Source organism: Callorhinchus milii, unplaced genomic scaffold, assembly GCF_018977255.1.
Source record: "Callorhinchus milii isolate IMCB2004 unplaced genomic scaffold, IMCB_Cmil_1.0 Scaffold17, whole genome shotgun sequence".
Lineage (NCBI taxonomy): Eukaryota > Metazoa > Chordata > Chondrichthyes > Chimaeriformes > Callorhinchidae > Callorhinchus > Callorhinchus milii.
In genome coordinates this window covers 1,066,900-1,084,751 of record NW_024704758.1, presented here as the reverse complement: position 1 = coordinate 1,084,751, position 17,852 = coordinate 1,066,900, and the positions used below count along the sequence as shown (strand labels likewise).

The window sequence follows — 17,852 nt, the reverse complement described above, 5'->3', positions numbered from 1 at the left end:
CGTTTCACCTGGTGATAATAGGCCTCAGCAATGTCAAAGGATTCCTCCTCTCTCTCCATTTTTCCTTATTCTCACAAGTAACTCAGCGGCTGATAGAAATTGCCTCCAGGATACCTATTTAATCTCCCGAGGAAACATCCTGTATAGATTCTCCGTTTACCAACCTTATATTATATATCCTTTCCCAATTGTCTTTCTCCATATTTTCACTGGCTCAGTATTGCGGGAACCATATTGTACGGAACGATACCATGTCAAATTAAAGAGGACAATATTTTCAAAGTGTAAGACCAGCAGAAAAATGGTATCATCCTTGTTACTATTTTCCAAATGTATCAATGTTAGTTTGAGGGTAGGCTGGCCAAAACTGCACTCAAAATTACACACCTTTGGTACAATCTTATATTCAACCTCAGGACTCCAGCCATGAAAGCTACACTCTGGCATTTCGCAGACCACTTCTGCTGAACATAAGCCTCCAAGTTGGTGCAAACCCTGGCTCCTATTGAAATCAATCTGGGAAGCAGTCAAGTTGCTCCTGTATTGCCACAAAGCTGAAAAAAATGGGAAATCACTTTGAACTGAATGTGCTGATGCTTGCTTCTTCACCCAATTAAACATCTTGGAAGCACAAACTAAACAAATGTTTGTGTCCACAGGATGTTTGGCCATGTGGGACAGCCACAGCAGAGTCTGATGGTGGCATCATCAGCGTGTACACACACATACACACGCACACAAGGGTCACTGAATATCAATCCAAAGTGTGAGGCTTTTTTTTTTGCATCCCTCTTCCGGAGTGCGGAGACTAGATGTAGCACACATCCTGAGAATGGCTGTAGAAACTTTAGCTTTCAGATTATGATTCAGTTTTCCTTTTTATTTCACATTGATGCTTTGTCTTTTCATCTCTGTTGGAAGGATACAAAAATCAAAGGGAGAGTGATTTCATCTGCTTGCTTTAGAGCTTTGAGTTATCTTTGGAAGATGATTAAATGAGGATGTAGGTTTGTTCCAATGATAAGGACATCTGTGTAAATTATTTTATTGGCTACCCCAAGAAAGGATTCATCCATGCTGCTGTGTGTTATTGCACGTGGGAAATCAATCCATTGTTAAAGCAGCACTCTCTCCTAAAATCCAGATAAATACTGCACATTTGTCGTCACACCCCTCGGCAGGACTCGGGAGTGAACAAAAGCAGTTTTAACTTTGATGAATCCCAAATTCATGAATCATTAAAAAAATCCATCTTTTACCCAAGGGAAATCAAACAAATTCATTGCTGGAGGCCAATTCTTCAGTGGACTGTCAGCACTGAGTCACGCATGATGTCATGCAAGATCCTGCCCTCTACCAGCTGCCCTCAAAATTAAATACCTGCCGATGAAAGCAAAGGCCCATGATTTTGCTACCTGCTTCTAAAAATTAGCACAATCTGATCCATGAGCCCCCTACGAGGTAAGATTTTTAAAGAAAAAGTACTAAAGTGACTGTGTAATGGTTATTGTGCCTGGGTATTCTTCAAGGAAGCATTCTTTTAAAATATCAGATACTACCTTATATTCTTCCACGTTTTGCATCTACAAACCCCCTCTTCCCCCCCCTCCCCACCAACTTATTCCTTGCCCCACAAAATATTTGTCAGCTCAGCTTAGTTGGTAGTAATCTTGCCTCTAGGTCAGAAGGTTGCAGGTTCAAGTCTCATGTTGAAGGCCAAGCTCATTGCCTAGACTAACATTTTTCCAGATGCTATCTTGTTAAGACATTAAACCAAGGTCCCATCTGCATGTTTTTCACGTGAATTTTTACAATCCTGCCACACTATTTGTTAAGGGGAGAGTTTCTACCGGTGTCCTGGCCAATAATCCTCCAGGTAGTTGGTTATTCAATTCATAGCTGTTTGTGGGACATTGCCGTCCCATTTTTCTACAATTGCTGCACTGTACAGAAATCTCTTAAGTGCTTTGAGACATTTCAGTGTGTAAGGCACTGAACAAACTACAAGGAAAATTATTAAATACAGTAATTCTTATTGATGCAAATTGGTAAAGTGGACTGGACAGCAGCATTGCACCTCCTCTTCATATCCCATGTAATAGTACTGTTCCTCCAAAATGAGATCTGGAGTTTGTCCAAACCTCTTCTAGGTATGAGAGGTGTCTTACGCTCATGTTAAAACTTCTAATACTTACTGCGGTAGGATATAAAATATCAAACTCCAGTGCTGCTTGGACTCAGATAACTGTGTTCCATATCTGCACAAATTACAGATTTCCGAATTAAGATCACTATTTATGTACCTCAAATCTGAAAATAACTGTCAGTACATTTTCTCAACTTGTAAGCCACCAACCAAGACTACAAAGTGCCCAGACAGACACTTTCCTGATCACAGAATTTCACAAGCCAAAAACAATTCAGTTCCACTGTGGGTCCACCTCACTCTCTCCACTTTCAATACTGCAGGAAGCTATCTCACCAAAGAATCAGCACATACAGATCAACTCACATATCCACCCCCATCCAGGAAGTTGTTAAAATACTGTTATTATATTCATAATGATCTCACGTTGTAGTCCCAAGTTGTGGTCTGGCACTGAGATACACTGACAGGCAGGGGGAAAAAAACATGTATGAATCAATGCAAGCCAATCTCACACTGACCTTAGTAGATGAGCATACCCACATGGTTGATGTGAATTGTGGCACTTTTTTGTAAACTGAAGCAATTTAAACCAGCTGAGCTAGTTTCACCGATAGTCTCTTCACACAGCAAAGCTATAATTTTTTAAGAGAGTATAAATACTACTGATATGCACTAAGCTATCAGAGTGCATCATTCCACTTACAGAAATACAGTATAAAAAACTAGCAGCTTGTTTAGTCAGGAAGAAAGTAGTTTAAATGCTTTTAAATCCACCTTTATAATAATAATAAACCTTGCATTTGATATAGCGCTTTTCACGTCGGGAGGACGTCCCAAAGCGCTTTGCTCAGATCACATATAATATTCAAACAATGCTCAAAATAATACATATTCAAGTTACTATAATCAAAGATTTCAATTTATTAGCTCATGTCAGTTTCACTAGCTGAAAAAATATAAATCAGGAACAGATATACAATGACAAGAAGTAAGACAACACAGTTGCACAGCTGAAGTTGATCAGAGGAAGGGTGAGAGCCGCACACACAGAAATAATTTTACCTTCAAATAAAAAGCTGTACCACAAAGTCCATACCTCAAATCGTGCAATGAATACAGCAACAAAAATATACTGGATGCTTCTAAAAAAAAATCAGATTTTACTTTGATGTCACCATCAATTTCAAATCATTTTCTCCATGCCGAATTAACCATCATATGAAAGCAAAACGTATTCTAACATATTTTTAGAATTGTATTCTTGCATCGGAAAACTCTTCAAGATGCCTATAGCCTGTACATATTGGCTGTTTTTGCACTCTGGCTTGCTGCCAAAAACAAATCAATGTATGCACACCTCATAAAAATTTTGTATATAAAAATTATATAAATATAACTTATTACCTAGATCAGTAAAATCCTCTACAATCCAGCTTAAAAAATACAATAATTTACAATGATTTTAGAAATTAACTGATCTAGGTAATAACAAGTCACATTATTATTTTTAGGTTTTATGAGGGGTGCATAAACAACCCAAGCTGGATATGCACTCCCAGATGAAACCCACCACATGCTCGTTTGACCCTATCCCTACTCTTCGATTTACCTCCCAGCTCACCTCCTGGCTTCCCTACAAACAGGCGTCATGAACCTCTATCTCCTGGCACCATTCCTAACCCCTTAAAAACAGGCAGTCATTACCACCACCCTCAAAAAAAACTTACATTGACCCATCTTTCTTCTCAAACTACTGTCCCATCTCCAACTTTGCTTTCTTTCCCAGGTCCTGGAACGAGTCACAGTCCTTACCTGGTTTCATTCTTACCTTTCCCATTGTCTCCACTTTGTACCTACTAGCAGCTTCTCCTCCAGCCCTCACACCATCACAAGTGGCATTCCCAAGGCTCTGCCCTTGGTCCTCTCCTTTTTAATATCTACATGCTCCCTTTCGGGTATTTCATTTGCAGGCATGGGGGTTAACTTCCACACGTATGCGAATGATACCCAACTCTCTGCTTCCGTCCTCTACTCCAGGACCACTGCTATTCTGACGGAGTGTCTGTTAGACATCAAGTCCTGGATGAAAGCCAATTTTCTCCAGTTGAATGTCCACAACACCGAGGACCTCACTGGCTTCCCATTCGTCAAAGGATTGCTCCTCCTTTCCTATGCGACTGACTAAACCTTTACCAACCTGTCCGCTCCCTTCACTCGGTGGACACTGACCTGATCCACGTCCTCTGCTGTGCCCACTCCAACATTGACGGTCGGATCTCAGACCTTTATGCCCTTATCCACTGGATCTCCATCCCGGAGGCCCCCACCACCTCGCCCCTGCCCCCTTCAAGGTCCGTCTCAAGATCTTCCTCTTCGACCATGCCTTCAGTCATCTTCCAACCCCCACCCCCCAACTCGCTAGCTCGGGTGCAAACCCTTCACCATCCAGTACCTTGGACGTCCTCCTGATGTGAAAGGCAAGATATAAACGCAATTGGTTGCTGTTGTATAGAAGTTGGTAAGGACAGGATAGGATCCAGCTGTTATATCCTCGCTTTATGTCAAACAGCCTAATAACACTAAGAATAATAAATGAAAAACTACTTAGACAAGGTGCTGAAGCAGCCTGCATCCATGGAAACTTACTCAACGAAGAGTCAATGTCTAGAGGAAGGAATGGGAGAAAACCTGATGAGGCGGGTTGGTTGGGGGCTAGGGGGGGAATGAGAATAGGATTGGCCACAATCTTTAACAGAAATGTTACACTTAACTATAATGCTTTGTGAACAGACAGATTTGGTTTAGAACATAAAAAAATTTCTGCGTAAATTTCATGGTTCTTCAATAAAAGGATAGCAAATTGCTCTTTTACTCTAAGTAATGCTGAGCGTAGTAACATATCCCTTCAAGGTCTTGACAAAGTGATCTGTAAGGAACAAGGAAACATGTGAAATTCCATGCAACACTAATTTAGTTGATTGATTTCAGTCCCAGAAACAAACAGATTTTTTTTTTCGCTTCACAACCATAAAATGCTGAGCAATTCACAAAAAGTAAAGAAAGTGCATGTGGTTCAAACCAAAATCAATCCATTTGTGTTTGGTTTACGAGGACAGTCATAGAGTCACCTCTGACCTCAGGACACTTTGGCTGATGGCCCATAGGCATTTCTCCTTGAATTAATAATCCACAGAACCTGCTTATCTTATTATGTCAATGAATATTACCTGTGGACTGCTTAGAAGGTGTGGTACAGTCTGCTGTGGCTGCTGTGGTTGTGGCTGGTGCTGCTGGGTGGGCAGTTTGCCTTCATGATGTTCCTGTTTCACCATCAAATTTTTCCTTAGCTGTTCCACCACTTTTTTCTGAAACAAACAGGAGAAAACAATCACATCAACTTGGAAAATCATTCGCCTTTCAGAAAATCTTACATTATTAGGCTTAGCTGTGAAAGAATCAATTAATAACATATGCATTATGAAGAATTTTAAATGGCCCAGTTGTGTACCAAAAGTTCAGTCTGGTTGAAGAAGGCCCTTCCAATCTCATCTCTCCAGAACATCCAATCGACAATCACCTCATTGCATAAAGCTGTTTTTTTAAACAAGTCTAGAATCCTGGCATCTACCACCTTTTGTGCTACTGATGTATGAACACTGACATGGAGCACCTGGCTAGTTCTGGACTCACATTGTGAACTCCTTGCCGAGTAACTTCCCATCTTAACCATGTTTCCAGCAGGAAATGCCAAACCGAGGTAGTGTCTTTTATGCTAGTACAGGGAAGGACAAAAGAAAAGTTAAACCTGCCTCATAAGCAATACTTTCTTGCCCTCTGTCACTAAGCATGCAAGGGGCAGAAAAACTCACCAATAGAAGAAACTATTCCTACAAGATCCTATCCTGTCCATATGACTACATACATACCATGTTGTTTATCAGAAACAGCTGGGAGAACATCTTAAAACATTTTATTGCCTCAGTGAATTTGAGAGCATTACCGTGGGCATATAGAATTGAAGCCTGGCTTGTCTACACCCTTTAAAATCCAAAGGCTTCAATAATTTCACCCTATGATCACTTTGCCAATGTAAAAATTCCCAATTTGCCCAATCTCTCCTCAAAGTTCAAAAACCTAAATCCCATGACTAATTCTTAGCCTTTGTTGTACCTTCTCCAACCCAAGGATGACAATGGTGAAGCATAGATCTTGGAACTGTATAGGCGGTAGCAATGATTTGTGCAATCCATCATGTGAGTATCCCAAGCAATGCAGTCTAAAATCTAGTTTTACTACTATCGCGACCACATCACTCCCACCCTCGCTCGCCTCCACTGGTTCCCCATCCCCCAGAGGATCAAATTCAAGATCCTCATCCTCACCTACAAGGCCATTCACGGCCTTGCTCCCGCCTACCTCTCCGACCTACTATCCCCCTACTTACCTGCCAGTACCCTCCGTTCCTCTGGCTCCGGTCTGCTCCACATCCCCAGCCCCAACCGCCCAGTGCCTTTGCCTTGCTTCATACCTTTCCTCCTTCAAGGCCGGTCTCAAGACCTTTCTCTTCAACCGTGCCTTCACCTCCCCTCTCGACTCTATACCCCTCCTCGCTCCCTCCATTCCCTCCCCTCACCCTGACCATTTCCCCCCTGCTCGGGTCCCGACCCAACTGTCCAACGCCTTGGGACGTCCGCCCGACGTGAAAGGCACTCTATAAATGCAATCATGTTGTTGTTGTTGTAGTTTGCTGTCTTTACTGCTATCACACACTGCTGAAGGTTTTAATGAGTTATTAATTGGCCCCTCCAGATCCTTGGATGCATTCTATAAACAGACCATTTATACTTGTACTTTGTCCTTTTCAACGGGCCCATATCGGTGCTTTATTACCTCTGATGATCTTATCTGTGGTATACGCATACTCTGCATCTACAGTAAAACATCCTTAAAATTATTTCATTTCGCTTTTGTAATTGTATCCTCCAATAAAGTAACCTGAATCAACCTCATTAGTTTCTTCCTCATCGCCTTAAATTCCACTCCTAAGTCCTTGAGTTTCTGCTGCATTCCACCCATTTTCAATTGTAAACACGATTATATTCAAACTACTTGTAGTCACCAGATCCTGGGCGTTATCTAACCCAACAATTATAAGTTAACATCAACCATTCCCACACAGAGGAACCGCAGTTACTTTCAATTGGAATTCCATCCACAGTTATTTCTGAATTCTTTTTTCCCCAATATGCTCACAAATTACATGCCAAAACAGAGTGGGTTTCATATTATTTACCAGATTTTCTCCAGCTCGTTTCCATTATGCATTCACATAGACAAATCTATTGTGTGCATGCTTGTAATGTAAATGTGATGGTACAGATTTACAATGCAAGAACATTACAGGGTTGGAAATGGAATTCCTCCATCCTGATTTGCACAATTAAAAGAGGAGAAATAAATAAAATTCTCATTTATTCCTGAATTCTAACTAAAATAAACCTTTCTCCATTCAGTAAGATTACAGGATCTTTTTTGCTGTTCTGTGCAAATTAATCTAAGTGCTCTTTGTATTACAGCCAAATCCCTTACAGTTATTGACCCCCAACAGTTACTACCCTTCATCTTAAACTGACAGAAATTACAAAGAACCAACAGCCAAGAAAAGGCTCCCTTTTTTAAAAAGTATTGGAATAATTATCATTCATTTCAATAACAGAAGGAGTACATGCATTACACGTGCATCTAAACATCGAAGAAAAAATATACCACAAACGAAAATATCTCCCACACACACACTCACAGATGCAATAAAAAGCACAGTTATGTTCACACAGGATCAATTTAGTGTAAAACAGCTTAAAAGCCAAGCTCGGGATATGAATAGCGACTGAATGAGAGAATTATGAGATTCAGTGAAAGCTGACAGGAGTTGAAGTGGGGGAAGGGGACACACACAAAAGACTTGCACCTGCCATTGGGTTTATGCGGAAAACTAAAACTAAACAGAACAATTACCTAGCTCAAATGAAGGCACTTTTTCAAAGTTCTTGCTGGTTACAATAAATTTAAAATCTTCCATCCACTTCAGAACGAACTCCAGTCATTTCCACTCAAATAAAAGTCCCTGCAACTATAACAGATAGTAGGCGCAAGGGGAAGCTTGCTCCAGTGCCATATGGTTGAAACAAAGAAAGAACCAATCACAACTGGAGTGTTGAAATTGAGAGATAATTACTAACTACACATCACAACCCTGTGGGGACAATATAAGAGGCCCAGCAAATAAGGGGCTTTCAACTTCACATGCTTCTAAGCTTCCCCCAACCTAAGGCTACCAAGTAAAAAGATTTAAATTGCGTTTCAGACACACAATGGCTCCACGGCAAGAGCTCGCTTTCTCCAATCAAATGTTAAATGCCGATCATACGTTGCACGAGAAAGGCCACCCATTACTCTGCTAGGACCTTGGCCAGGCAGCTCTGCTATTGTTTGTCACCCTCGTATAACCTGCATTAACTATCGCTTGCTACTTTCTCATCATTGCACGGAGAACAGCTGGGACATTTTACATGTTCTCTCTCAAAATAATCAAAGTTAGAAAACCCTGAGAGTGGCACAGATAAAAAAAAATACAATGTTATTCGCTGTACAAAAGGTAATTGAACACAGGTGCTGAGATAGGTCATTCAATATAAAAGCTATTCTTTGGCTTTTTTTAAAAAAAGCTTCCAAATAGGCTAATTATTCCACAAACAGTGCAGCAGTTAAGCCTTTAAGAGTGCAGAAAGCATCTTGGGGGGTAAAATCAAAAATCTAACAAAGTAACTGTGAGTTTAGTCCAGGACTATTTGATTTTAATGTGCACTCATTGTTAAAATTCTGGTTATGATCATAAGGAATTGATTGCAATTTTGAAAGTTAAAAAGATCACTCATGGGGTATAATGTACAAATTACCATGCACAACATCTACTGCATCCCAGGTAGAGAAAAAATAAAAGTATTCTTGCATCATTATTCTTTACACTGTGACAACCCATCTTTCAGACATTGATTCAAAGTCAAACAACATCAAACATTACTTTGCAGTACAGCTGAATGCTTCTAATTGGGATATTCTACTGAAAACAAATTTATTCCATCATCAATTCAATACCTATTAAAATCACACTATTCATTATTTGGTGAAAAATTCATTATTCTCATTTAAAATGTTGAATAACAAATATTGTTCTTTTAATCCTGAAAAATTCTGATCTAAGTACATCTGGAACTGGTGTATAAGAAAGCATCTTATAAAAATGCTGTGCACAATTGTCTGCTGTGTGTCACCCACAAAATATAGTCAATTCACTCTACAATATATTCTGTGAAGTGCTTTGAGACGTCTCCACGATGTGACAAGGCACTATATCAAATGCAAGGATTATTATAATAAAAGAATAATCTCAATAATCGGTATGTTCTCTCACTGAGTATAAATTAGCGTAGTCCTATCCGTTCTGTCTCATCTTTAACCACCCTCTCCTTTTTGCTTTTTCAGTATCCTTTCTGTTCTTTTTTAACTTCTTACCAGTACAGAATAATCACACTGCACTTAAATAGAAGTTTGATGGCTGTCTTTCAGAGTCAATGAAATAGTTGGTCCTTAGCAAAAAAGTAGCAGCTATTTAAATCCTGTGCCCCAAACTAGAAAGACATTGAAATGTGGCTGTTATTTTACCCTGTGTTCACTGTCTTAAAATGTATTCATTATGCAAATGATAACATGTGGGCTACCTTTGTACTACACTACTGTACACCAATAAACTACATCTTTATTTCCAGCCTTATAAGCTCAAGCTAATTTCCCAAACATGAAATTTACTCAGTAATATATCAAAATGCATCAGAATCAGTAAATCTCAAGTGCGACTGGAGTTTAGAAGAAACGCTCTTTCCCCAGAGGTTTGGCTGTGATACCAGCTACCACCTTGGTAACACTGTCTCTCTGGGTTCATAGATAAAGAATAGCACTTAGGCAAGATGTTTGAGAGCAGCAGCGTACCAGTTAAAAAAGCACACACAGCCAAACACACTACCAATCAGCATTAGCATCATTTTGATAGACAAATATTCAACTACAAAATAGTCACAAACTACACTTTACAGTAAATCCTGTGAAGCACTTTGAGACATCTTCCTGATGTGAAAAGATGCTATATGAAATAAGGAGGGTTTTTTTTTATATTAAGTCCAGCATTGTGGCATCCCAACCTGCACCGAACTCAATGGGGAATCTGGGAACAGATCTTCAAGAACTGCAGACGTTCAAGAACTGCAACTTGTTACACAAGATGTCAATTATACAACTATTCCAGGATAAGAGCTTGTGAGGCTTTATCCCTAAGTATTTCCCTGTAAAATACAATGCTCAATAACATTTTCCTGCCCTTCACGACTCGTCATTTTATTGGTTTCCATGATGAGGGATGAAAAGATAAGGTTTTATCATCTAGCCCTGGATCCCAACACCACCACTCTTCAATACTTTCAATCAAGTAATTAGGGGATTCTGCTAAAATACAGAAATATTTCTATTCCATTTCTCAATACTCAAACACAAACTATAGAATATGACCAACAGAACTTTGCCTAGTGTTTTCAAACAAACTGTTTATTTTTTAAAATTCACCCACTTAAACAGCCTGCAAAAGGATACTCCTGCAATGAAGTCATCCCAGAGCCATACCTGCTGGATTCCTTTAATACAACAGTACTTTATTTGTCAGTGTGGCACACTAAATAATGCTGTTTGTGCATCCAGATAGATTCTACTAAACACATTATGATCCTACTTCCTCTGAAATTCGGGGGAATGTCATTCCACATCCACATATATGCTGTTTGAATGCTTAGGTATCCAGTGAAATTATTTGTTTTTGCTTTCCCCCATCCTTTCTCTCCATTATAAGATGATGTGATACTAAGACACCAAAAACTCTTGGGAAATTCAGTTTATAGACTTAATGGGTCAATGGTCCTACCTGACAAACTTGTTACAATGCTGCTACACCATGCAATACGTGACTGTTTGCTCATGTACAGTGGCCCTCGAGAAGAAACAGGAGAACCCAGCAATGAGTAGAACCTGGTTACTCACATTGTGGCTATCACCTACATAAATCTAGCCGTATGCTTGTGCTGTTTCAATGATTCTGATATTACAAGACACACTGAATTCTGGGGCATTGTGACAGCTCTTTCTGTTAAGAATCCAACAGACACGACTCCACTGCTGAGCTATGGCACTCAGTGAAGGTGCCGAAGGCACGATCGAAGAGGAAGGTCTTCAAACAGGACTTCAAGGAGGCAAGAGAGGGGGTGAGGCAGAGGGATTACGGGATGGAGTTCCAGAGTGTGGGGGCAGAGGTGCGATTGTACCCGACCCCAAATGGCGGGCTGGAAGTGGGGGATCTGAAGCAGGTCCGTCGGTGTCCACTGAGCGGAAGGAGCAGACAGGCTGATATTGGGTTATGAGGTCTGAGAGGTAAGGGGGAGCAAGACGGTGGAGGGCCTTGAAGCTAAGAACAAGGGTTTAAACACAAAACATGGTTAAAGCATAGTCAACTCCCAAGAAGGAATCATAATGAAAATGTATTGCACTTATCCAGCAAATGTAATATAGATATCAAAGTGTGTTTTATATTCCCAGCCTGTGAACAGGATTTGTAGTAGTCTGAAGTCTCCAAAACAATTTAGTTAAAAATTAAATGCAGGTGGACGATATGTTTAATTTGAAAACAAATCAGTGATTGACAGTCCTATACAGTCAATAAAAGTGAGTTTGTGCTTCTAGTGAAATCCAGGGGGAGGGTTGTCATTGAACAATAATGACATTTAAATGCAATTTTCCCAACTTTCAGCAGGTCTTCAGCGGGAAAATAGAAAATAATTGACTTTTTTTCTTAAGAAAAAGCAATATCAGAGCTTGAGATTCAAAACAAATAACACAACAAAATGGTGGGAAGAAGAAAAGGGATCATTCAGCTCATCTATTCTGACATTCTTTCTATCTCCATCATGTGATCCTTACGTTTGAACTGGAGCCTTATCGTGTCTTTGTGAATTCTCAAAGAGCTTCACACAATATACTGTAAAGGGAATTCACTGTATATTTTGTGAGCGAAACACAGCAGCCATTGCTCACAGCAGTGTCCCACAAACATTTGTGGACTGAGTGACCAAATTATTATTTTTGATTTACTTGAAGGAATTATTACTCCTGGAAACATGATTCACTAATCGACTAACAACCAGGTTCCTACTTACTGCTAGGTAAACAGACGCATATGGAATAAGGAAACTTGCCTAACCTTTCGCCCGGCCTGGGAACTGAACCTAGGTCCTCTCACTTGCGAGACAAGAGCTCTAACCAATATGCTACAGGACTCTTCATTAAATAATGCCAGTACTTTTTATTTTGTGTGGAATCAGAATTTCATCCATTTTCTTTTTTGAATGCTTCAACCAGGTCTATTTTAAGTGCACAAGTAACAGGTTTTTTCTATGGGTTAGAATGGAGAGAACTGTGAATTCTATAATCTTACCAGCGATGACTGAGGCACACTTTCAGTGAGTCAGAAAGATGCATTAGCACAAATACAAGGACCAGAATAAATGAAATGTACCTCATGGGAAAACACATTAGTGTTGCAAAATAGAGCTCAAAATGATTTTTAACTCAAAGCAAGTGCAAAATAATTTCACCCTAAGATCATACTCAGATTTGTTTAGTTTGTAGTTTACTTATCTTGCTATCATGTTCCCCACATCTCTTCCTGAACTTTACCCAGCCATTCTGTAGGCTCACCTCACAAATTAAAAGCTTGGATGATATTTGCACCCCTCCTTCTTTCCCAGAGACATATTGAAGATCCTTGAGCAACTACTCATCAATTTGAGTCCCAGTTTCATCCAAGTTGCCCTTTTTTGAAACAATCCAAATATTTAAAGAAAATCACAAAGTGGATACAAGTTCAACCTTTGGCCACCCCTAAAAACAACAGAACAAAAATACATGAACAATGAAACGCACTACAAATGCACTTTGTTGTGATTGCAATTATAGGTCTCATAATGGGGAGAGGCAATATTGATTCCATGCAGCTACTGTGTGATGAAGTTTTTTGCTGAAGGATCAAATCTTGTGGTGCACTTCACTGCAATTTTTCTGCAATTAAACCCCCAAATCCATTCTAATTGTTTTATATCATCAATATTCAGGCATATACAGTTTTGAATGTATTGTATTAAACGTGAATCAAACAAACTTTCATGTGCAGGTTTTGAGACAACCCGTGCTAACAAGCCCTGGCCTTAGCTCAGGGACTTGCACACATTAAATATATTCCCCACTGCCTAGAATCAATTAAAATGTTTTAAAAACTCAGCCCAGTGGGTAGGACAACATACAAAAAGAAAAAATATGTATACTGAGGAGTCAAGACTTTTTAAAATGAAAAATAGTTAATAAAATAATCTCCCGAGAATTAGTACTGTATTTCAAATTAAATTCTTCACTCAGATGTAAAATTCAAAAATTTGCAGCTAGTTGGTCAGATCATCATTAGTTTTCCAAAATTTATTACACATTGACAAAACTACACACTTTTTCAGATAAATGTATTTTTGGATTCAGTACAAGTTCCCCCTTAGAAAAAATGCTTGTGGCGATTTATATTGTACAGATTTTATAAACATGCACAAATTGTATTCAGTTCACAACAATCACATGTGAAATTACCTGTACATGGCTACCAAATTGTTCTTATCAAAATGACTAGAACAATTCTTAATCAGAGTGCCAACACATCTCTCCAACGACAGCTGCTTCTATCAAATTAACCTCAGGATAAGTGAAAAGAATTACATTTTTTTAAATGGTTTAAGAACATAAGAAACCAGTGGACAGGTTATGTTGGTTTTACTGTGCATTAAACTGTAGATAAGGAGATGACATTTAAAAACTAAACAGTGCACTTAATCTGCAATTATGAACAGAATAAAAAGTAGCTTTGTAAAGGGTTATTTACACAGCACATAAGCTAACATAACAGGGTGGTGTGAGGCGAGGAGGTAAGAAAATTCAATTCAATTGAGGCTTGTGCCCCAAGTTAATATTGAGGAATAGCCAGAATTAATGTGTGAATCACTGGTTTCTTTTGCCAGGTGGATTTTTTAAAAAATGTATTGTTCCCTTTCTGTCTAGTTTGAAAGACTGATCGGAGCTACTAAGTGAGGTAACCGTTTGTTCATGAATTGATTTTGACTAATGAGAAGAAATATTATCAATTAACCTCAGCAAATGCCTCTTCCTCTCTCTCCCCACCATTCAATACTGCAATCCAATTATTTTACTAAATCTCTTCTATTACTTTCTCTATCATTCATAAGCTCCAACTTTATATATCCTTAAAGCCACTGAAAAACTCAATGTTCACCGTTTCCAATGTTCAGTTTACAGTACAGTTGGCAATGTAATATCTAAAACCTGTTGAGCAGATGACATTTTGGTACATGTTACGACCAATTCTACAAATAGCTTACAGTAACGGAAGAACTGATCAAAAGAAATCATTTCGACAAACTGGAGGTTTAAAATAATTACTATTGAGTGTTCTTTCACATTTATGTAATATCCTCTCCCCTCTCCCCACCCCCATCCCCAAATATAGTATATAGTTGATCCCTAACACCAGTCTTGTGTGCCTTCAGGTCTTATATCACAAACATTTTTATTGCCATTTCATCTACAATGTGATGCTTCTGCCACAGAATGCCAACAAAAGTCCAATATACATTTTAATGAAGTATACACCATATAAAATATGGAAAAATGGCTGGCATGAAAAAAAGCCATAATTCTGTTGTAATGTTCATAAACCCATCAGAACTACTCAACTGAATTACTGCCTTACAACTAGATGTCAGCCATCCATTACCCTATTATAATATATAGCAATGTTTCACCTCTATAAAAAAAAGTAAATTCCCTGTAAAACCCTCTTTTCCTGTCAGTTGATTACATTGTAACCATGGTCTAATAGCATGAAGTTGTAATACACCTCTTCCCAGTGCAGAGAAGCCGCTTGTGCAGTAATGGTTTCAGAAGATATAATCAAGACAGCAAACCCTCGAGAATATCTATGCTTAAATTCTTGGGGTACAATGTCACAACTCAGTCACAGATGAATTTAAACTTGTTGGCTTTAGTGTTTTGACTAAATATGCAGTGATTGTGCGTTCGCCATTTAAATTTTTCGTCATATGAATTTTTTATATGGGTAATTAATTATTTTCTTGAACTGAAATTGGCTCAGCTAGAGTTCCATACTGTACTACAAACCTCTGCCTTTTCAGCTGATTTCACTACAATCTTTGTCCAGTATTATCACCTTGTTAAAATATACTCTCGTCATGTAATACAAAGTTATTATATGAGATATAAATAAAATGCAAATACTTCAGCGAAATGTCACAAATCTCAAATTTCTTTTGCTGCTAAGTTTCGAAAGGAGAAATATAGTTGCATTTTTGATTATGTTTCATAGTTCAAGATAATTTTTGAAATCGTTTCACTCACTTTGCAGTATATTCTGTGAAGCGCTTTGAGACGTCTTAACAACATGATAAGGAGCTATATTAAGTGCAAGGATTATTATTACCTGAAAGAGCATTGTTGTATGTTCGAAATAAGCATGAAGCCAGAAAAANGCCTTTTTGGTCATACAAGTCTCCTTCTAGAAACCATATATTCATGTATAATCCAACCCATCATGGACTGCATGTATTAAATCTCCTGAGGGAAAGGTTTTACAGCATAATAGCAGTGGTTAGTGCCTCTTAGGTTAAAGATGCAGGAAAATATGTAATTCACTCAGGATTCAAATGACCTTCATAAAGCCACCTAAGCTTTATTCTCGGTTCAGCAGACCACCTGGTCTGACCATTCACTACATCCCTTTAACACTCCTAGTCATCTATTATCCTCCATAAAAGTGAATCCTAGGAGCACATTACAGATTGCAACTTAATGAAAGGGGTTAAATGAAATTAAACTGTAAGAAAAGAATATGAAACTCATGAACCCTTAAGATTACTCACTCATTCCCTGGTGAACATTTTTAAATTATTTTTTCCAATAGCTCAGTTGGTAAAGCCACTGACGTTATCTGAAACTGAGCCAAACAGACCAAGAAGTCCTAGCTAGATCCCTGTTTCTGCGTTATGTAAGATGATCAAGGCCAAAGCAACAATAGTGCCTTACAATTCCCATTTTCAAAAGTTCTCTTTGTTTAAAAAATTCTGCACAAGCTGGGTTGGGGCTTAAAACCAATAAACATGTAAACTTAATTATAATTAAGTTATAATCATATAAGGTGGCTACATATGTCAGCCACAAGGAAAACTTCACTAAAACACCTTAAAGAATCCCAAAGAGACTGGATTGTTGAAAGCACCTCACAATAATCAAGCTGCAACACTTGGACCACAAAGATACGTGCAATGTTTCCATTTCTGATTAACCTGTATATTTGTTTTATTTGAATTCACTATTTCCGTCCTTTCAATGAGACATATGAAAAATTATATATTTGTGAGGATACAATTCCCCAACCTGAATGTCTCAAGGTTTTAGGGGTGGTGCGGGAAAAAGGAAAGAAACATCCACATCCACTCCAGTCCTCAATCCTAATAAATACGTGCATAAAATTAGCATGTTATATCGTGTTAGCAAAAGAAATGCTAACATTTATTTTGGCAAATGAAGCTAAGTGAAATCCTATTTTAACGTACCTCGCTAGTGTCGGCTTATAAGGTACGTGTCTTGAGGACTTGTGGTTACAGGTAATGCAATACCCTTCCAGTTTCCAGGAGCACAGTAAACCACAAACAGAAGCGCAGCAATCGTGGTAGAAAGGCCCGGAACAGATACACCAAGTTTGTCCCCCTCGGTATAATACCTCATTGAAAGGACGGAAATAGTGAACTCAAATGTTAAATTGTGATACCTTGCCCCCTCCTACCTCTCTGACCTACTGATTCCCTACCAACCTGCCCGCTCCCTCCGTTCAGCGGGCTCCGGCCTGCTCCATGTCTCCCGCCCGACCCGTCCTACCATTGGTGGCCGGGCTTTCAGCCTCTCTGCCCCCACACTCTGGAACTCCATCCTATGGTCCCTTTACCTCGCTTCCTCCCTTGCCTCCTTCAAGGCCGGCCTCAAGAACCTTCTCTTCCACCGCGCCTTTGGTCTCCCTCCCACCTCTCTGCCTGTTCAACACTTTGGGACGTCCAGCCGACGTGAAAGGCGCTCTATAAATGTCATTTTGTTGTTATTATTATTTTATTATTATACTTTCAATAACGTTTGCAATTCTCAGTGAACACTTTGTTCCTATACTGCTGTACTGCAGTGCATTGCTGGAAATTGCTTATTCTGTCAAAGCTGAGAACAGCAACAACACAGCAGTAGAGTTCAGTGGCCTAAACATTCAGTTTCTAATTGCAGGAAAGCAATTCTGATTAATTAATTGCCTGCTTGGATTTGAATATTTAAAATAATAATAATTCTCCCACAAAATACAGTCAATTCACTTTACAGTATATGTTTTAAAGCGCTTTGAGACATCTCAACGCCATGATAAGGTATTGTATCAAATGCA

The 17,852-nt window shown here is 39.0% G+C and overlaps 1 protein-coding gene across 5 annotated transcripts in view; it reads right to left on the bottom strand.

Annotated features, from left to right (window-relative positions):
* The window catches only part of phf21ab (PHD finger protein 21Ab), a 111,714-nt gene that overhangs the window by 43,112 nt on the left and 50,750 nt on the right, over positions 1 to 17,852 (bottom strand). For 4 of the 5 annotated variants that reach the window (XM_042341301.1, XM_042341305.1, XM_042341300.1 and 1 more), the window contains exon 4: positions 5,377 to 5,514. In XM_042341301.1, the coding sequence (XP_042197235.1) occupies positions 5,377 to 5,514 (138 nt within the window). The remainder of the gene's footprint in view (positions 1 to 5,376; positions 5,515 to 17,852) is intronic. The other variant, XM_042341304.1, reaches the window with a different exon arrangement.